We start from the raw sequence: 22,685 nt of genomic DNA, 5'->3' as shown, positions 1-22,685 counted from the left end.
TATGCACTAAACTCTGCAGTGGGAGTGAGTGCTCAGCACTCTGCTTGCTTACTGAAAGGTTAGCCTAGGCAGCTTCAAGGGCCAACATTAAAGTGACCCTGTTCCTTCGCACTGTATGGGTAAAGCACAGGTACCCTTTATACCTTCTGTGGCAAGATCTCTGTAAAGCTTCTTTCTTTTACACATCTTGGTTTTACTAGGCCATTAATGTCCTCATTAAAAATGATCTCTCATATTGACAATATTTGATTAATCAATTAACCTAACCAACGAGGACCCAGCACGGGGCGGTCACAGTCCCTCAGAGTGGCAAACTTTGGAATGGGAGATACTTTTTTTCCTCTCTAGTGTTACAATGTACAGCTGAGGACACATCTCCTCCAAACATCTACTCTGAGAGGACAATGGGGTCAATTCAGAAAGATTAATTTATGGGTTGTCACTACTTAGAATCGGGGTGGACAGATTAATATGGAATTCAGGAGCCAGTTTGACCAATCAAGGAGCAGGCAGGATTTATATCAGGAGCCCGCCTATTGACAACAACTGGAGAAAACCTCAAACTTAGGCACCAGCTAGAATTTTTGTGCTGACCTGGTTGCTGGGATTTGTCCAGCCCTGACTTGGAATATCACAAGCTTCTGCCAGGAGATAATTGTGAGCTCCTATGGGTTGTCTATTGAGTAGGAAAAGGAACCATTTCAGAGCCTTGCTCCCCATTGTCTGCTATCACTATTAGATCTGCATATCATGGCTATACCTTTGCAATGGTTGCTAAATCGAGCTTTGTTTTACAGGTACGGTTGGATAGACAATAACACAGTCGTCATCCCTCGGATAACGGCCAATCCAATCTGCGCTGGTAACTACGTGGGGCTCTATACACTCCACCCCAATCTTACTGCTCTATACGATGTCTTCTGCTACAATGTCTCAGGTCAGTATGGCTGACGACTGTTCAAAACTGCCTCCATAGATGTAGGAAAGGATTAGAAGGCTTGTCAAGTGTTTCTTGCTCAATATTTTTCCAGTGGTGAAGAGTGCTGGATCACGTAATGTATTTTATATAGTCAAAGCAGACTGGCAGCTCTATATATCTCAGGACTTCTGTGGATGGTCCTCAGAGAACCATGAATACATGCAAACATAAAAGCTCCACTCCAGTTATAAAGTCCAGAATTGCAATCACCAGGAGAAATGCAACACATTTCAGCGTTGCAGAGATTTCTCCTTCTTCCAGGCCGATTAGGATGAATGACATCTAGACCGGACAGTGATATCAGAAGGATGGGCCATTATTAATAATTACAATGGAGGCTTTATGTCTTTCTACTTCGGCAGCCAACAGAAAGCCTTATCCTGCAGAAAGGGGGGACCTTTGCAACCCCTGAAATGTGTTGACTTTCCCTTGGCAGCTTTAAATAAAATCCTATTCTGGAGTGCCGCTTCTATGTTTTATCCTGTAGTTACGTTTTTATTGTTGCCTGTTCTCCTTCTTTATTTGTCCTGGTGATCATCGAATGTTAATATTGTCAGCTGGACAAGTGCTGAGATAAAATCCCCACATGTTCCGGTGACAACTAAAGCTGGCCACAGACCTTACAACCATCGCAAGACTTTTGTCTTGCGATGGTTGTAAGCTAATTAAAAGCTCGTACGATCTGCCCATCTTGGACAGGCAGATCGCACTTGCGATAATCGCAAGCCCGCCCCCCAGAGGGGTGGGCTTCCAATGACCGCAATGCTGAACGGGCAGTGTGCGCTTGCGCACACCTGCCCGTGCGGCATTTATCTTACGAACATGCCACACACCCGCCGACAATCGAACGATTCTCGGCGGGTTTTTGAACGTGTTCCTAAGATAAAAGTCGTGCGAGCGTACAGTAGAAACGGTTGCACGCCTTCCACACACCTTGCGATAATCGTACGATCGCGGGATTTCCAGCGATTATCGTACGATTATTGCAAGGTGTGTGGGCACCTTTAGAGGGGAGTTCACACAGCACTTCCTGACATTTTTGACCCATGTCCCATTTTTGACCCATTTTTGCATGTATTCCGCTGTTTCAAGCCATTTCTCGAGGGAAATATTTAGAAGGAAGCTCTGCACACCACTGACTTTATCATTATTTTTGGACAGAGTAAGGAAGGGATAAATGCCAATGTTGGTTTATGTTATTGCCTGTGTCCCCTTGGTGCGAATTCCCTTTACTTCCTGTCTGGGAGATACAACAGCAAGTGGCAAGTATTCAGATGTGAAGGAAGCGCACCACCGCACACCACTGACATCATCATAAAACCTAATTGCAGTCCAACAGGCAACATGCTCCTGTTCCCCACCTGTAAACCTCCTATTTCTGATGCGTTTCACCACAAATGAACCCATTGGGGGAAACACATCAGAGGTGGGTAGTTTATGGGTGGGGAAAAGGAGCATGTCAGCTGTTGGATTTCAATGAAGTTTTATGGTGATGGCAGTGGACAGGAGCATGTCAGGTCAGCTGTTGGATTGCAATGAAGTTTTAGGGTGATGGCAGTGGTGTGCGGCACTTCCATCCCACCTGAATAGCTGTCACTTCCTGTTGCATCTCCCTAACAGGAAGTGAAAGGCAATCCTCCCAAAGGGACACAGGCAGTGATACATAAACCGACAAGGGTTTTTTTTATCCCTTCCTTACTCTGTCCAAAATAAAAAACAAAATTTGGTTATACAAAAAGTTTCTTCTTCATCACTGTGGCTCTTGGAACTCCCTCATTTGCATAAACCTAAAAATATGTGTGGTCGTTAAAAGCCATATTCCAGTACAAGGGATGAAGGTAATAGTGATGATTGCTTTTAGGTAACTCCAGAGTTCACCTTTAAAGGGATTTTCCACTTTCATGTCAGGAAGTTTTATGAAAGGCGTGTTCGTTATTAATGGAAAAAAACGCAGCCGTCTTACATAACCCTTCAATGAGGGCAGACAGGTTGGACTCACTTTTCTATCACAGACACACATCAGGGTTTTGGGATAATCGTATTGTTTCTCTGGCTCATTCACACCAGGCTGTTGCAGTAACACAAGTCTTTGTGAACGGCACCCCAATGCCCCTTCACGGCGCATAGGCGCTGCAAGACATGGCGGCACCACACAACGCATGTCTCCCTGAGCGTACACTGAATTGTGTTGTAATATGCAGTAAGTATTGAAAAGGTGCCATGCAGGCCGTTCATAGGGACGCACCGATACCTGTTTTTCGGTATCAAGTGCGAGTACCGATTCTTTGCTTTCGGTACTCGTTGATACCGAATAACCAAACCCAGTGCTTCTGCTGCCATGATTGTCCAGAGAAGCTGGCTCCATGTTGTCTGGCCGGCTTCTGACTGTGCTTGGCCCGGGTAACCGGCTTCCCAGCCAATCAGCATCGGGCCGGCTTCCGGCCAATGAGGAAGCCAGGTGATGAGTAATGACCCGCCTTCCAGGTTCCTGATGGGCCAGGAAGCCGGCTTGATGCTGATTGGCTGGAAAGCCAGCCTCCCAGCCAATCAGCATCAAGCCGGCTGTTCGGCCGGCTCGATGCTGATTGGGCGGGAAGGCGGCTTCCGGGCCAATCAGCAAGGAGCTGGCTGTTTGGCCGGCTCGATGCTGATTGGTCGGTAAGCTGGCTTCTTGGCCAATCAGCCTCAAGCCGGCTTCACGACCATTCAGGAACCTGGGAGGCGGGCTCCTTTGCTATCCAATCATAGGCTATAGAGGCAAAAAGGTGACCCATCTACTCAGGTCACCAGGCTGGAGGTGCTGTTTAACAGAGCTGTGTAAATCTCAGAACTGGGTGAACAGAAAATATAAACCCTTTAGAGTCAGGTGAAACATTTCCTATATATGTATTTCAACATTTTCAGCTGTTTGCCTGGAACAATGTATCTGTTTATTTATTAATTCTTTAATCGTATACAAAATTACAAAATGGCAGTGGCGGTGGTCCCACATACGTGCGGTTTTGTCAGGCTCACCAGTTTCGAATTGACATCCCTGTACATTATTTTGAAATGCCGAAACCTCTACGTCCTTATTATTATAGACATCAGCTGGTGATTAAAATTACATAACGGCACACCACACCCCTCCATTCCTGGTACCATCCTGTGGGGTCAGGGTGGAGTGCGGGCATTCGCGGCATTGGCTTGAAGCGTCCCAATTCTTCAGGGCGGCAGTTTGGGAGTTGCAGCTGGATTGTAAAATGATTGTATCATTAGTCAGGGATAATCACCGGTGACATAGCAGGTCATTAGCTAATATTAATACATAAATCACAGGTCTGGAAATAGTAACTGAATGAATAGCGGGGCATTGCTGTATGAAAACTACAATCATTCATCGAGGTAGTAAACTCAAAGCAGAATATTGATCGGTTGCCCTGTGGGCTTTACTTAAAGCTGAGCTCCAGGCAAAAGGCTAAAAACACATGAGCAATACAGATATGGGAGCCATTTTACGTGCCAAAGCATTTGTATTTCTGTCCATCCATTCCTGCCATACAGCACAGCTCTGCCATACAGAACAGCCCTGTCTAGCAGAGCTGGAGACCTGATTTTTCTCTGTTGCAGTTCAGCACCATTTACATGTCTTGTCCCTCCCCCTGCCTCTGACTGGACAGTGAAAGGGAAAGCAGCAGACTGATGAGCTCAATGCTCTGTCACTCTTCTCCCTCCTACTATCACTATGTTCCTTCCTCCTAAAGTTTTGGATGGAGTGTGGAAGGTTTAGCGCCATGGTGTCCAACCTGTGGCCTAAGGGCCACATGCGGGTTCTTTGAAACCTTTTGAGCGGCCCTCACGTTTATCTGACATTCCGATACTAGATTTCAGAGTGACCGTCCTTATGCCGCCGGGTGACCGTCCCCTCCTCTCTTTGCTGGCGTCCAACACCAAGATGGGCGGCGGCAGGTAGCAATAAGATGGCCACACATGCGCGATGAAGTAACAGTGGGGTGTCACACGGTATCTGTTCCGGGTGACCTCTGGCCTCGGGGCACTCCTGGTTTGACGCTCGCATTAGCAATGCATTTCTGACAGATGTTCTAAATCTTCCTCTTTCTACTAGACAATGCGTTTTTATTGCTGCCTTAGTTTCAGCATGGGGATTACCCCTCATTTCCTGTTCTGTCTGACACAGGTGCAATAGACAGATACATACTGCTTTATTTATTGCAAAAAGATGGTGACACATAGCAGGTAAATACTGATTATGACTTTGTTTCTTGGGTCTTCTGATCTTCTGTAATGACTAGGTAACTCCGGTCTACAATTGAGGGAGATATAATTGGTGCTCTGTTGTTCCCAAGGATGACTCACAGTCTTGTCTTGGAGTATAAACCTTTGCTGCAAGAGTACTTAACATGAATCTCTGTAATGCAATAATCCAGGGCTTGCTGGCCACATAAATACTTTGCAATGTGGACAGAGCATATTGGTCTCGTGCCCACAGTCCCCAATCTGTAGGCCAGACCGTTCAGAAACTTGGCAGTTCCTCAAATTCCTCAGTGTAATTGGTTCATTCACAGCTTAGCATCACTGCTCACTTGGGGGTTTGAAAACTTGTAGACTTGCTGCCATTGTAGGACCACAAACAAGCTCTGAGGGGCCAAACAAGCACATTACATATATGCAGTGTTTGCACCGTTGTTGTTCACAGCACATGAGTTCTCTCAGCAACCAAAATAGACTACAAGCAACACCCATGACAAGTTGTGTCCTCTGAGGGTGGGGCTTCTCCCATGATATAGGTTCCTCCTCTAAAGGTGTATATGGACACATTGTAGAGGAACCTTTCTCAGCCAGGATTCCGTGGAACTCTAGGGTTCCTTCGGAGGTTGCTAGGGGTTTCTTCGGCTGTGGTTCTGGGTCCTACACCACTTAGCAGAGCCAGCGGCTTGACATCAATGATCTTTTTAGCTTTTTGTAAGGGTGGCATCCTGACCACTTCTATTCCACCCAATAACCGCCAATGTAAGCATAACCTGGTTTTAGCAGGTGTTCCTCAAGACCTGAAATTTCTTTTTAAGGGTTCCTCTTGGTTAGAAAAGTTTAAAAACAAAGACTGCTGTAGAAAAAACCCTAACAAGTGCTTTACAGTTAATAATGTCATTTGTCTCCCTTTACACAGACCAAACTGAAAAGAACTGTGAACAGTATGACTACAGGAACAAAAGTATCCCATCACATGATCCCACCGAGGAAGGTGCGTCTTTTAGTAATATAAGTAAACGCTTTATCTGGGAGGGTAGTCATTTCGGCAATACAAGACAATTTCCACTGCATAGATATCAAGGTTTGAACTAGCTGTGTTAGTGGGAAAACCCTGAAAGATGAAGCTCACAACTACAACTTGAATTATGTAGTCCACCCTTCATAGTCTTGTGGTACAGTCCCTCATCCATATGGTGGTAGTAAAGTCCATCTTCTGTAATATTGTTACTTAGTCTATCCTCCTTATTGTCATGGTATAGTCCATCTCTGGTTTGTTGTGGTATAGTCTATTCTCCATATTGCTGTGGTCAATGTATCTAGCCCACCACAGTTTCTGTATGTTGGTGACTTTCTGACTGCCAGGTGGGAACCAGCATACTTAAAAGGAGGAGACTTTAAAATAGAAAATTAAACCCTGAAACTATATAAACATTCTGAATGACTCTGACTTGTTTCCAATGTATTTGTTATGGCTGTTTAACATGCACCTGTAGACTACACACATGGAAGCCGCCATTTTGTGTGAGACCTATTGATACTATAAGAACCAATGATATTGCTGAGGTTCAAGTGAGTTCCATATAAATGTATAGCCTGAAATATTTTTAATTTCAAGCTCAAAATATTTCTGCACAGAGTAAGCCTGCTCAGGGCTTTGCTCTTGTAACTAAAGTCATACTGTACAGAAATTAGTTCACTGTCCAAAGTGGCTGATACACAAAATGGCCGCCTTCACAGTGTCTAGAAAACAGGTACTTAAGGAAAAGTAAGCCCTAGTGGCCTATGGGGAATACTTCTTCCTTAATAAGCATTTCCTTGCTCTCTTCCTCCATGTTAGGAGTCTACGGTGATTCCGAGTCCACTAAAGTGAGTCCAACTCACCCTGGACTTGACGTAGGTTCCACCCACAATGGTCAAATGACTGCGGTAGAGAGCGTTACATCTGAACCTGAAATGTCTACTGAGCAGTCCGAACACTCAGGAGATCACAATGTACCAACAGAGGATTGGGACAATACAAGTCTCTATAATAATGAAAATGGGGAACATGGTGGCGCTACCGATGGAGATGAACTCATCCCATTTGACCCAGCTGGTGAAAAACACGTGAATCGAGAAGATGGCAGCGCCCCAGCAACAGACCCATCTAGTCACTGGAACACAGGATCACATAATGGTAGGACAAAGCCTTTCCTTGGGCAGTGGTTTACCCATAACAAGTCATTCACAGATGATGCAAAGACTTAATACTTTGCATTATTAGAGCCTCTTGCCTAATTGCCAACTTTCTGTCAAATTCTCTGTAGTATGTAGTTCCGTCCATAATGAATTCTAGATGATTATACTGTGCTTCATCATTCTTGTTCTGTTGGTGTTTCTGGGTATCTATCCTTGCTTTTCTTGCACGTGATAAAACAAAAAATGAAAGTAAATCTTCTAATATTTCCATTTTGGGTAGTTGCTGGTAGCATCTTATATTTCTTAGAGATTGATGATAACAGCACCACCCAACTACCATGGTCACCACAAAGCTTGGTGACACTCCTTATTGGAGAATAAGACCATCACTGGAGCCTGAAAGAGATATAAGAAGCTAGTGGTTGAATCAGTGCATTGATGTCCACTCAAAGCTGAAATATCTATTTTGGGTTGACCAATTCTTTAATAAAGGTAAATATATAAATGTAATGGAGTGACATGGTATGATAATCTGGAATAAAAATGTTTTGCAGCCAGTTGTAAGGAATCAGTAAAGGTGAAGTTCACACGGAAAAAAGATTTGTCTTTCTTATGGTTTCTTGTTCTGTACTGAATTCTGTAGGTGTTAGGTGAAGAAAAACGGTAAAGCCAATAAATTGTACATCCAATTGAACCGGCTCTGGCTCCATGTTTTATACAATCTTTGGAACATTTGGAACAAAAACAGACCAAACAAAAGCTTAGTTTTTAGGTCAATTAATGTATTTTTTCACTGTTTCCTAACCACAAGATTAGCCTCATGTTCCGGCTTAAATTATTTTCCTGGGAAGTACTGAAACGCTTTCCATACATTCACAAAAGTGGGCCACGGGCTTCCAAACCCCAGACGATTAACTTCCATGAAACAGCTGAAGGCTTTGTGAAGTCTGATTCCTTATCTGATATCAGCCAGTTACTTGTCACCTGCTGGAATGGCCTTTATTGTAATACAGTGGTGGAGACATTAGACCAGGGATAGGCAACCTTGGCATTCCATCTGTGAAACTACAAATCACATGAGGCAATGCAAGACTATGACAACCATGGGCATGGCTACGAGAGGCAGAGGTATGATGGGACTTTTAGTGTCACTACAGCTGGAGTGCCAAGGTTGCCTACCCCTGCATTGGACTATGGGGACAGAGACTGATGTCAATAGTTCTGTGAACTCTAAGACGCAATGAGGTTGAACCACTAGAAGGGTAAAGCACGTTCAATTTGCAAAGGGAACAAAATGAGTGAATTTTCACTTAGGTTAGTAAATGAGGTGAGATTGTGCTGACTTTAATCATCCAATCATGTGCGAGCACAAAACCTTTACTTTTTTATCTTTTCCTTGCACCTAACTGGATTTTGCAACGTGAATTTTCACCTTGTTTGCTAAGATACGTGAAATTCACAATACAATGTGGACATGCTGTACCCGTTAAGTAGATCAAGTTTGCTGCATAATATTTTCATCAATAAAGTGTAAGTATAGGCAGAACAGAAGTAAATAGTCCAGATCAGACATGTAGTCTCTCTACAACAGCGATAGTGCCGTATTATGTGCACTAGTGCTTGGCGTGCCAGATGCTCAGACTGAACACAAGAAATCAGGAAGCATTCAGGCAAGTGTCAGGAGGCAGGGTTGAGACTCCTTAGAAATTAGATTAGATGTAAGAGAATTTGTTCCTGAGACAGCATTTTTTTTCAGAATGTCTTACCTTGTAATAATATGTACTGTATATTAGTTATAAATGTATAAAAAGTAAATCAAGGAATTTTGTCTTTTTTTTTACTGTAACAGAAAATAGTCCACTCAATGCTCTGAGTAAAGGTCCTTTTGATGTTTTCCAGCAATATGTACTAATCGTTATGCACAGTATTTACTCTCATGTGCCATGTGCTTATTCCTCAGAGTTTCCAAACACATCAGATGACCCTCATACAAATGGTGATGATGAGATTGTGGATAGTTCCTCTGAAGATTATTCTGTCAGGGACAGATCAGGATACCCTCATAGCAAACAGAACAGAAGAGCTGCTGTTCCAGGTAAGACAGCGACATAGTAGGGACGCAGAGGTCTTTATGCAGGGCTGGAGGCACGCCACTAGGGTCGGTGTTGGCTTGACCAGTAAAAAGGTGACTTGTGTCCAACGTTGGTTAATAGGAGATCATAGGTCTGGTATTTACCAGGAAAGGTCACAAACTTACAGACCACTGCCAGTCACAATGGTGTATATAGTGCATCTCTGTGGTTCCATAATGTAGGGTTCAGAGGTCCTGAAACCATGTGGTTCATAGGGTCAGAAACTTGGTGCAGATGCTTCCTTTTTTATGTGATTCTTTAATGGTTTTGGTTAAATTTTTCTGATTTTTTTCAAGTATATACATTTTTAAACAGTTTAAATCGTACTATGTGTACAAAGTTTTAGTTTATTGATACATTTAAAAGTATTTATGAACACACAGCTATACAAGCCAACTGTAATGCATTTTTTTTAACTCTAATTGCATTTATTTACTCTAACTGCATTTTGTCAGCCAAAATGGCGATGGGGGAGGCACAGGGTCCTACAGCTCCAAGCAGGGTGCACAGCTATACAAACTGGCCACTCCAGCATGGACCTGCTCCCATGCTTGGCATGGTCAGATTGAATTAGGGTAGCAAGGGAACTTGCAGGATTGCCAGGTATTTCACATCAAAAATAAAAATAGAAACAGAATAGGCTGGGTTTGTCAATATGTACATGAAAACACAGCCACATACAGTGTATGTTAGGGGTAACCAGGGCGTCCTTCGAATGAGGCAGTCTGAGGATATTGAAATACCTTTTGGGTCATGTGAGGGGCGTAGGCACAGCCTACTGCCCCCTTTCTGGCCAGAGCATCCCAGGTTGCTAAGAGCCAGGTGGAGAGATGTGTATGACCCTTACACATCTCCTCTCCCAGCTCTTAGCAACTCGGGATGCTCTGGCCGGTGTCCCAAGCAGCTCCTGGCTACCAATGATGACGTCAGTGAGCTAGGTGACCGCCGGCCAGAGCTGGGTGGTGCACCACCAGGATGCCAGCTTGAGCACCGTTAGCTCCCCCCAATCCCACCCCCCTGGAATGGGACCACCAGCACACCCCGCCCCAGGCAGCAATTATGCTAGTGTACACTTCAATAAAGGGTGGACCCATGGCATGGAATTCACGGAAGGTTCGAATTTTCCAATAAGGGAATAGTGCAGATGGACTCTCCCAAATGGGGGACTATTTGGACTCCTGGTGACTACGCGAATAGTGTTTCTCCAGAATGATTGTGTCCTTAGTCTTCACAACGACATGTTCATACCTTCCGTATCTGTTGCCAATTTATTGCTGGTTCTTCTCTTCTGTTCCTCTCATTTTTTTCAAGCACAATTGTCTTTTCCAGTGAGTTGTTTCTTCTCATATTATATATCCAAAATAAAACAGCTTCAGCCTCGTCATCTGGGCTTTTAGTGAAAGGTTGGGTTTGATTTGTTGAAGGATCCATTGGTTTGTTTTCCTTGCTGTCCACAATATTCTAAGAATTCTTCATCACCAAAGTCCAAAGCCAACAATACTTTCCTTATCTTGCTTTTCCATTATCCAGCTGACATAGCATTAAACGGTTGACAGAGGTTCTAACCCTCCTGTAAGCTATGTAAAAAAAAAGGTTTTGGCTGAAGTTAGGCTTTAATACAGTCCATAGGCTGATCCGATATTAATGACTGCCACCCACACATTCATGCATACTGATATAATCCCTTCCTAACATTCTCCGATAATCCTCCTTAAAATGGTAAATCTGCCTACATATACTGAACAGCGGGTAAACGGCTGCAGGAAGAATTATGCATTGTGTTCTACTGCTAAAGTCAAATAGAGATCTGAGATAAGAGTCAGCAACCCCGAGACAGAGAGAAACGGCAAATGTGATTACCAGTCACCCTTCACCATATCAGACCTAAACATGAAACCAGTGTTACTGGCACCGAAGTTTAATCCCTTCCCAGATAATTCTCCCTACCACCCAGAACACAACTACGGATTTGTCCTTAACTGTAAAATCAAGTTGTAAGAAATAACCCAGCAGGTTTGGGGCTGTGAACAATGGTCCTATTGCCTTCTGGGAATGCTGACATTCAATGGGATTTGTTATGAAAAAGCTTTTCATCACATAGGCTCTAAATAAAAAATAAACAGCCTGGTAATACAAATGACTTTAAATGATAGACGTATCATTAAAATTCAGTTAATGAACCTACCATCATATGGACAGTTCTAGAGCTAAGGTCCATTGGCTTCGGGTCCTTCACTGTGCACTCTACTACTGCCAATACTATTTAATTCTTAATAGGCTAATATCAGTTAATAGTCCAATCCCACCCTGAATCCTGGAGGCACAACAGGAAGTGAGGGAGATGGGCAATCCATTCTTAGTTGTCACCAAAGCAAATGTACCCATATGAAGATTTCCTCTCTATTCCCGTTAAAGCATATCATCATATGGACAGTTCCAGAGCTAAGGTCCATTGGCTTCGGGTTCCTTCACTGTGCACTCTACTACTGCCAATATTATTTAATTCTTAATAGGCCCATATCAGTTAATAGTCCAATCCCACCCTGAATCCTGGAGGCACAACAGGAAGTGAGGGAGATGGGCAATCCATTCTTAGTTGTCACCAAAGCAAATGTACCCATATGAAGATTTCCTCTCTATTCCTGTTAAAGTGTAATCTAAACCCAAAACCAATAGGTAATACGTATATTTCAACTTACCAGTCCTTAGATGTGGTAACTGCATTAGTCATCTTTCTTTGACCTTTTTTTCCTTTATTTTCACCCGATGATTCAGCTAGTAACGCACTTTCAGTCCTAGCTGAAACACTTACTCACTCTTCTGTATCAGGTCAACAGAAACAAGCTGTAACTAGGGACCCTTGGCTATTATCCATTACATAGAGGGCTATGGTTCTGTAGTTCTCAGAGAAAAGTGTAACTGATAACAGTCAGCACAGGCAGAGAGCCTGTGCTGACTGTTATCATCTTACAAAATTTGCAGCAAAATCAACAATATTTTAAAATCATCAAGCAGATATAACACAATTCTTCCAGTGGTATATTTAGCAGACCAAAATGGACCAAATAAGAGAGGTTTATGGGAAAAAAATATGGGATGCGCTGCTTCCAAGTCCTGAATCAGGTCACTGTCATGGAAGCGTGGAGCTGAGCGGCAGCAGGGGCTCGTCCTATGCCAAACAGACTGCAAAAATCCAGAGGGAATGATCTATAATTAAGCCCAGCCTTGTGAGTGAAGCACATCAGAGCAGGACGTCCCATGTTCATGTTGTCCAGATGAATAAAGTTACCAGCGTTTTAAGTGTCTTCTTCGGAGTGCAGACAGTCCTTTTCTTTGTATCTGAAGAAAAGTTTATTGTTAGGATTTATGTACCCGATTTTGGATCTCCCATTGCATTCTGTCTTGGAGACAGTGGGCACAAGGACAAAAACATTGAGTCTGAATCTTCCCCAGCGGGGACACATATAACATTAAAAACCCAACAGTGGTTTAAAAACTTCCACCCTCTGCAAAACCACAAAAAAAAAACAGTTTAGACTTTAGATACACTTTAATGAAAGTCTGAGTAGCTTTGCTGTCTGAGGTTGTGAAGTAGAAAATGGTGGAAGGGATCATAGCGTTTAGGATACGGGAACAGGAAAGTTAAGTATAGAGCATTTCATTTTACAGCGTGACTTCAGTTTAACTAAGGATCACTTTAAAGATGTTCTTACTGTATTTAGCCCTATAAGCATTGCCTATCTATCAAGTGGCCATTTCCAGTAAATGTGAATATTAGCTCATACACATGAAAGAATGATTGTGCCACACTCCGTTTAATAGTCCAGATCCATCTTAATGCAAAGTGGGACAGAATAGAAATAGCCATTGCATTTCGGGGGCTCATACAAATACTCCCTTCATTAGGGCTTACTAAGAGAGAACATGTACCAGGTCTGTGATGGCTTGAAATGAGATATAATTTTGTCCAGTGTGTAAGAATGCACAGAGGTCTTCAGCAGCTGATTTGGCAGCCCTAAAACCAGTTGGCTCTTTCTATACTGTCCCCACAACCCTACATTGTATAAAGATGTATCTGGACTATTAAATGGAATGTGACGCTTTCATTCACATTCCTGAAGTTTGACAATAGAAACCAAAGGAGACAATGGAGATCCTTTGGAATGTAGAAGCTGCGTGTCCAGTAGTCAGATCATCTGTACTGACTATTTCCCATCATAATTGGCGATCCGCACCAATAGGACAAACCTTGTGTGTCCATCACTTTCATTTCTCTTCTTTCCTGTACATATAAGAGCATGGCATTTCTCTTAATAAATACAGTCTTGGCAACATGACCTTTCTTATCAATGCATGCCACCTTCATGGAATTGTCCTGATATATTATTTTTATTCTTCTGATCCATATTAAAGCAGCACTTTCTCTTTGTCAGATTGGCTGATCGTGTGTGTATCCCTGGTGTGTTTGGGTTTGATCTTCTCGGTCTGCATCGCACTCAATGCCCGCAGAATGTAAGTAACAGCTATTTAAATCACAATAGTATGAAATCGACAGATGAAGCATGTAGCAAGGAATAAGGGTGTTGTCCATGTCATCCAACCAGATTCTATATTCTTCTCTCCAGTAGACATGTTCATTTCGTTTTGTTCTGAATAGATATTTGTATGAGTTTTGTTAAATTTGGACATTCGGATGCATCTGAATTTCCGAATTCGAATGGTCCTTTTATGTAAATTTGGATCTGTCTAAATCAGTGGTTCTCAACCTGTGTAACCTCCGGACCCACATTTGTCATTAAGTCATGACCCAAGTCACACTGCAATGGAATGCACCGCATTGTGGTACCGCTCATTCCAGTGTGGGTGATTGAACTTTGGGTGGGAGGCGAGTTTGGGGTGCCATTCAAATTAGTGGCCTGTAGAGGTGTTGGGAGCCAGAATGTGATGTCATTCCAGTCCAGGCACCTCTACAGGACAAGTGCAAGGGAGCTGTAAGCAATGCATGTACGGATGGAGCTCCCTCACAGCCATAGCCCCAGCCCATCCCACCTCAAGCTGACACTCAGCACTGGGCAGCATATGTTAAAGGGCTGCTTGGCATGAGAACTGACAGTGCTGAGCTAGGGGGAGGCTGAGGAGCCTCTCACTAAGAAAAGTGGACGGCACGCAGCGACCCACTGAACACGGGAACAAGGGGATTTGAATGTTCTCATCCACCACCCACTGCCTACCGTGGTACTAGCAGTGTCAGTGCACTGGCGGCTTCTATAAACCCATCAGTGGCAGAGCTGGAATATGGGCAGGAAGAGCTTTTCGAAGCACTGTGATGGAATCCACAAACAGCAGCATTTTTTTAAAATGACGCATTCTCTATAGGACCCATTCAGGTTATTGCATTGCAGTAACATGCACTTTACCGCAGCGTGTGGCAAGGCATATTAGATGCCATTCATTCTGAATCTCATCCCAGTACACCTTGATAACTGACACGTGTACCGTGCATTGCGGTAAGCTGCTGGAAATGTTACATGCACATTTTTGGGCATGTTTTGATGCATTCGGCAGGCCATTCCAATAAATGGGCAGTCTTAGCGCAACACACTTTGACGCGTGACATAAAACACATAGTGGGGTGACTGGGCCCTTAAACTTAATGGGGGGAATTTATCAACGCTGGAGCAGACAAAATCTAGAGCAGCTGTGGATAGCAACCAATCAGCTTCTCTGTTCACTTTGTTTCGTTAAGATTTGAAAATGAAACATAGAGGCTGCCATTGCTGACCTCTCCTACTGCAAATATTTCCTGGCTGTCCCTGGCTTTGGAGTTACCGACCTGGAACAAGTTGGCAGCTAGTGAAGCCCAAAACTCTCAGGGTCATTTACAAAAGGGTGAAGAATTTGGAGAAGGGAGGGGAAGGGAACAATCTAGGACAACATAGCTTATTTGGAAAAATTCTACAATTCAGCTCACTTTCCAGTTCTGCTATGTTGTCCTAGATTGTTCACTTCTCCGGCCTCCTCCAAACCCTTCACCCTTTTGTGAATAACCCTGTCTGTATTCTTATTTCAGGTTGGTGATTTAAAAATGATTGATTCTATTGGCTTTTTCAAAAAGATTTCAGCAGGCCACGCTTCCTTTAGGCAGAGGAAAATGATGTATATGAAGGCACCGGCGAAGGTATTGTCCTTCTAAAAATTGCAGACCAAAAAAATAGCCAATTCCAGATGGCCTACAGGAAACCCAAATCATTTTTACTTATGATATCAATATTTACTAAAGCCATGGATACAAGTAAAATGATAAAATAGATCTAGACTTCAGACTGTGGTCCAGGCTCTGTATATCTGGAATGTGTACACTGCACATTTCATGCTCTTGATTAGAAACATTCCCCTCGCTTGCCGAGAGTGAATGGCCGCATTCTAATTTTTAGAATGCTGCCAGTACAGCTCCTGAATTGCCTGAGACTTGGGATATCCCTGTAACTGCAAAGAGCCATTGATTGATAGATATATATATAGATCTATATATATATATATTGTGAGCAGGTGATCGTTAGCTGGTACATAAACCCCCTGGGAATAAGCAGTCTCCTGGGCACAGATACCAAATCCAGGGGAGTAGTGGCAAACAGTGCAGTGTTTATTGGAGATATATTAGGGCTGCAACAACTAATTGACATAATCGATTATTGAAAAAGTTGTCAACTTTTTCAATCATCGTTTAATCGGCTTCCGATTAGTTGGCCCTGTTCATGGCTCCAAACACGGTGCGTGCCACACCTTCTCCCCACCTCACGCTTGCCGCTGCCAGGCCCGCCCGCATCCACACGCCGCATGTCCTCCCCGCCTCACGCTCAACGTCCGCCCACATCCACGATCGGCACAGGGATGCGGTGAGAACAAGTAAGGAGGAGCAGGTGTGGGGGGATGACAGCAGCTGACGGACAGGCCCGATCTCAGAAGCAAGTTGCTGGAAGACTGCACAGGTAAGCCTGCACTCCCCCCCCCACATGGTGCTCTATAATGTATTGCTGGGATTTGAATTCCTCTATAGCTGATGGTACATTATGCTGTATATTGTTCAGGACAATGTACCATCAGCTATAGAGGACTACAAAACCCAGCAATGGTACATTATACAGCGCAATGCAGAATACCACCAGCTATAGAGGAATACAAATTCCAGCAATACATAATACACTGTATGTATAATGTATTGCTGGGATTTGTAGTCCTCTATAGCTGGTGGTATTCTGCATTGCGCTGTATAGAGGACTACAAAACCCAGCAATGGTACATTATACAGCGCAATGCAGAATACCACCAGCTATAGAGGAATACAAATTCCAGCAATACATAATACACTGTATGTATAATGTATTGCTGGGATTTGTAGTCCTCTATAGCCGGTGCCATTCTGCATTCATTGCTATATAATTTTACACTTTTCATTTCACTATATTGCACACCACACCACACTCTTTTTTTTTTCTTTTTTACTTCCACCGCTCCAAGCTTGCTCCTGTGATGAAGTGCAATCTCAATACAAACTAGTAGTCCAATCACTGGAGCCATTTTTAAAAATAGATTTAAAAAAAAAAAAATGTATTTTATTTTATTTTTTAAAGTCTTGCGATGGTTGTAGAGTGTATGGCCACCTTCAGACAGGACTTGTCTGATCCCAGGTAGAGAGCGCTGAGTACAGGTTCCAGGTGAGACTAAATTGCCAGTGGAGAGAGGAGTAAACCCAGCACTGGAGCCCCGATCAGCAATTCCTAAATGTATAGGAGAGGAACCTGGGAGACCTATTAACTTTATCTATATATGTATCTATCTATCTATCTATCTATCTATCTATCTATCTATCTATCTATCTATATAAATATAGGTGTATATATATAACATTTTATATTAATTGGTTCTCTATACCTCACACTGGTTTTTAAAAACGGCATACCAAGGACGAATGGCACAAAACCAGATGGAAAACAGCTAACTAGTGATGAAAAGGAAAGGGAGCGACTAACATATCCTCCTGGTGAACAAAACCACTAAACATGCTTTTATGGGTAGGACAGAAAGAAAGGAATGTACACACTTATGTGACCCTTTTATGAATGGCCAACACTGTCTTCGGCAGCATATCCATACAGGACCTCAGCAATGTGAGGGTGCTGTGACAACTTTCAAGGACACGATCCTGAGAACCATCTTGCAAAAAGGACAATAAAACACATCTTTGGTATGCTGTAACATATAAAACCAGCGAGAATTCTGTTCAGCTGCACATGTGTGTTTTATTTTCCCGTGAGATGGCATGCTGTAAAAAATGCTTTGTTAAAATTAAATGAAAAACAGCAATTGTTCCAGATGTCTCAAGTTATAGACTCCTGTATAGTTTCTTTTCTCTGCTTGCCAATGAAAGATGATCTATTCTACATGAAGACATAATGGGATGATTACAGTGAAAACCGGTCTATAGCTTTAGTTAAAAGATACAGATGCAGAAGATACAGAAAAGAAAATGAATCAGACATTTTTAAATATCTAGTTTCAGTACTTGCAATTATGAAGATTTCAGAGAAGACAAACCTCAGCATTTCAAACTAAGCATAGTATTACAAATTACATAAACGGAAACAATCCGTAGATTCAGGGATGTAGACAATTAAACATTTTTTTTTACGTAGGGTGGGGGGGTCAGAAGGCAGAGCAGCACGGCTGCTCTGCTGCACAATGTTTGCAGTGTGTCTGCCACATCCTTTCTGGCCAGAGTGTCCCAGGTTCCTAAAAGCCAGGCAGGGAGATGTGTAAGGGACATACGCATCTCCCCATGCAGCTCTTAGCATCCTGGAACGATCTAAATCCCATCTAGCCCGTGGCACCCAGTGACGTGTTGCCAGGAGCTAAGTGGGACGCTCTGGCTGGTGTCCTGCTCAGCTTCTGGCAACCAGTGACATCAGTGAGCTGGGTGGGATGCCAGCCAGAACCGGAGCCAGAGCTCCGTTAGGGCACCATCAGAACTAACCACCCCCCCACCCGTAATGTACACCACCAGCCCCCCTCCCCTTCCTCCCCAGCCTCAGGTAGCTAAAAGGCAAGGGATGCCCCTGTCAGTCCCCACCACAGAGGAGCTCAATTTGAGTTTAGTTGGGCTTTATGCTAATGTTGCTACCATAGTCGCACTGCAGAGCAAATCAACCTAATCCACCTGGTGCTAAGTTTAAAAAAATGTTAAGTTCTTTATTTTAGCATCATATTGAAATATTGTCCCTCTGAACCCTATGCACACCCTTTACCTATTTAGAGGTTTTAATCATGTCCCCTGTTTTCCCTTCTCACCTCAAGGATGTGCATATAAAGTTCTTCCAGCCAGACTCTTCTGATACGTTTTATCCCTCAGACCTTGTATGATTATTGTTGGCCTTCTCTGCCCTCATCCTATTGTATCTTTTGTGGACAGTTGACCACAGATTTTTTTAACCAGATAAATACTGCTTGGGCACTGCTTTTAACTAGACTGCAAAATGTCTGCAGGCTGAAGCTATGACCAATATTTTTATAATATGCAAACCCTAGAGACATAATTCTCTGCTAATGAGTTGGTAAGCAACGCCCTCACGACTGTTAGCTAAGGCCACAAAATGTCCCTAATTTACCAAAGAGTCATGAATGCAATAATTTTGGATGATTTACATTTTTGTTAGTGGTTGTAAAGGAAATGCAGAACCCATTCCAAGAGCCAGTTTCCAGTTATAAGAGCTTGTCTTTTGATTGATTATGTTTTCTATGTTGTCCTTGCATTGGCTTCCTTAGCTGCGTTTTAGCTAAGACAGTCAGGTCACCAAATTCTAAAAAGAGTTCTGTTAATGGCAGGCACCATAGAAATGGTTACCAAGTAACTGCATTTGTATCAAGAAACTACCTGCTTAAAACAAAAAAGAAAATCCACAAGTACATATTAAGACTCTAAGAAAACTGTCCAATTTTGTTGAAACAGATCATGTTTGTCTTATCCAAACCCCTGACTCTTGAATTCTCTTTTCCATAGATGTGGGCAGAAAAAGAAATTGGTGATTAATGGCAACAAGGGATGTCCGGAAGATGGAGTTGTCATGGAGCAGAATGGAGACACAATTAAATCTCAGGAGATGGTGCAGCTAGTATCTAAAGAGCAGACCGGTGAATTAGGAGACCAAGACGAGCCTCTGACCCAAGATAACATGCGTAATACAAAGGACGTGGACATGAAAATCGGAGTCTAGAAACTTATATTACCTTTGGGATAAACCGCAAGGGGATCTCTGTTGGGAATCAATGAACTGGGACTAAAGTTTAAAAGTATCAAGAGCCACTGACTCTATAATAGGATCCTGTGTTGCTTATTTTTCTAGTCTGCCAATCAAGCCAAAAAAATTGTTGGCTCCTCATTGTTTGTGTGCAGATCGACGCCTCTTGACACACGCATAAAGAGAGATTCAAGGTGGTGTGGTGAAAGTAGAGGGCAGGTGAATAGAGCAAAGCCAGAGATGTGCAAACTAATTTTAAAGTACTTATCAAAAAAAAATGCAAGATCATCAATTAACCTATTATTCTGGACCAAACTCACTGGTGGGGCTAACAATATTTTTGAATGGATCACAATAAAATGCTAAAGGCTGCAGAAGGAAATGTTTTAAATAAAGCTACATCTGAAGGTACTTTGTAAATAGAAGCATGTGACCCATATTTATAAATACGTTTGGTATTCCTCGAAGAATGTGCTTGTTTAGGTTATATTTTATTGGCTTTAGAGTAGGGAGACAGAGTAAAGCTTTTTGATTTAAAATCTAGTTTTCAACACCTGTGTCATTTTGAGATTTTTTTTTATAATGTCCACAGTTTTCTTTAGCATGCTTTATAGAGCCCTTTAAATGTCAGCAATGTGGTCAAACTCTTAAAGCTGTGTGACAACAAGAAATCAAACTTGGAATTTCTGAATGTCAACGTTATCTTAGGTAGATCATGTCTGGCACTCTAGATCTGGTCTACAGTACATGGTCAACTGTGGCTGAAGATGAATCTAAGGAGGACAGCTGAGTCTAGTAGAACTAATATACCACAGACAGTAATGTTTGACTCCCTTGGCGTGTACTGAAGACAATAAATTAGATAGGCTTGTTTTATGGAAGTTTCAGGACCGTCATGTTTGTTAGAACTGATATATATTACAGTTTGTAGAAGATAGTTATGTTTGGCAGGATTGGTGCATATGAAAGTCCAGATTTAAGGCCATTTTGTTGTTTAGCCTTGATGCATTGAAGTCCAATGCTGGGCTCCCATGGTTGGACAGTCATGTTATGTCAAATTCACATACAGTGTACGGGAATTCAAGGTTTAATAGTCGTATTACAAATAGGATTGATTTACATGGAAATCCAGGGCTAGATATTCATGTTAGGTAGATATGGGAATCCAAAGCTAGATAGGTAGAGTTGGCTTACATGGCAGTCCAAGACTAGATAGCCATTTTTGGTTAAACTTGGCTTCTATGGGAGTCCAAGGCTAGATAGTTATGTTAGGCAGACTTGGCGTACATGGCATCCAGGGATAGCCAGTAAGGTAGAGTTGGTTGTCATGGGAGCCCAAAGCTAGGCAGTCATGTTATGAAGCTATCATTCTTACATGGTAGTCCAAGTCTAGAAAGTAGTGTAATGTAGAATTTGCCTGCATGGGAGTCCAAGGCTAGATAATCATGTTGGGTATCCAGGCATGGGCAGTCAGGTAAAGTTGTGTTACATGGGAGTCCAAAGCTAGGCAGTCATGTTATGAAGCTATCATTCTTACATGGGAGTCCAAGCCTAGGCAGTTATGTTATGAAGCTATCATTCTTACATGGGAGTCCAACGCTAGGCAGGTATGCTATGAAGCTATCATTCTTACATGGGAGTCCAACGCTAGGCAGGTATGCTATGAAGCTACCATTCTTACATGGGAGTCCAAGGCTAGGCAGTCATTTTATGAAGCTATCATTCTTACATGGGAGTCCAAGGCTAGAAAGTAGTGTAAGGTAGAATTTGCCTGCAAGGGAATTAAAGGCTAGATGGTCCTGTTAAGTAGGCTTGGCTTATAATGGAGTCCAAGACTAGATAGTCATGTTATGGAGACTTGGTTTACATAGAAGTCCAAGGCTGAACACCTATAGAGTTCTAGGGCTAAACCTTCGCCCAGGTCTGACCTTTTTAGTCAGTATCAAGAGGTCAACATTTTGAGGAAAACCAGTTTATTTGCAGCACAGTGATTTTAAGGCCGGAGGAAAAGGGTTCAGCACTCAGTACCTAGTTTTTACTTTATTTTATACCACACTGTAAAAAAACAGCAAAGTAAACTAGAGATCATCCCAGTTTTTTGCCATCTCACATGGTCGAGCATGCTCTGTCAAGGTGGTGGAATCCCAGACAAGAATCTGGGAATCCCATCCACCAAGAAAGTATTTGTGACTGAAATGGATTGACCAGATGTATCTACATTATAGTACTGAAATGGAGTGACCAGATGTATCCGCTTTTTAATGCTATAACACCCAGATGGTCTGGTGCATGGGTTAGTTTAATTGGCTTGCATACCATATTCAGCGTGTCACAAATGAGCAATCATTAATAAGATCAACCTAAAAACTCATCTATATCCTTTCTGGATTTCTGGACTTAGTGTGAACAGTAAATGGAAGACCGAGGTAGGATGGCCATGCAAGGTTATCCCTGTTGCTCCAGAAAAAAACCCATTAAAGTGCTGTATATCTAAAGTCCAAAATATTTATTTTGTTTTGGAATGGTTAATACCCTTGTCAAGTTTTTGTTTTTGCTTTATGTGTGCCATTGGGGAGAGTCTCTTTCACATTCTGTCCAAAGACTAAAAAATGGAAACTGAACTCCAGCCTTACCTTTAGTCTGGCAAAGTCCTCTCCTGTAGTAAAATGCCTCACTCTGATTTCACTGTACACTGTGAGCTTCTCACATCGTACTGCGGCCCCATTCTGCCCCGAGCATTGCACAGTTCAATTAGCAGTCTTTAGCAGAGATCACCTGGACGAATGTCGTTAATCGACCGCACGGATTTTCGATTGCGTTTTAACAGTGTTAATCGGACGAATTTTGACGTAC

At 42.7% G+C, this 22,685-nt stretch overlaps 1 protein-coding gene across 1 annotated transcript in view; it reads left to right on the top strand.

Moving 5' to 3' along the window:
* CD44 (CD44 molecule (Indian blood group)) overlaps positions 1 to 20,122 on the top strand; it is a 46,173-nt gene extending 26,051 nt beyond the window's left edge. Inside the window, exons 3-8 of the mRNA XM_018557464.1 lie at positions 798 to 937; positions 6,147 to 6,221; positions 7,068 to 7,406; positions 9,369 to 9,503; positions 13,974 to 14,052; positions 19,595 to 20,122. Coding sequence (XP_018412966.1) covers positions 798 to 937; positions 6,147 to 6,221; positions 7,068 to 7,406; positions 9,369 to 9,503; positions 13,974 to 14,052; positions 19,595 to 19,808 — 982 coding nt within the window. The 3' untranslated portion in view covers positions 19,809 to 20,122. The remainder of the gene's footprint in view (positions 1 to 797; positions 938 to 6,146; positions 6,222 to 7,067; positions 7,407 to 9,368; positions 9,504 to 13,973; positions 14,053 to 19,594) is intronic.
* Positions 20,123 to 22,685: the final 2,563 nt, after the last annotated feature.

Source organism: Nanorana parkeri, unplaced genomic scaffold (genome assembly GCF_000935625.1).
Source record: "Nanorana parkeri isolate BGI_ZX_2015 unplaced genomic scaffold, ASM93562v1 scaffold285, whole genome shotgun sequence".
NCBI lineage: Eukaryota > Metazoa > Chordata > Amphibia > Anura > Dicroglossidae > Nanorana > Nanorana parkeri.
The sequence above is the reverse complement of the archived record's forward strand: the minus strand, read 5'-3'. Positions and strand labels throughout refer to the sequence as shown.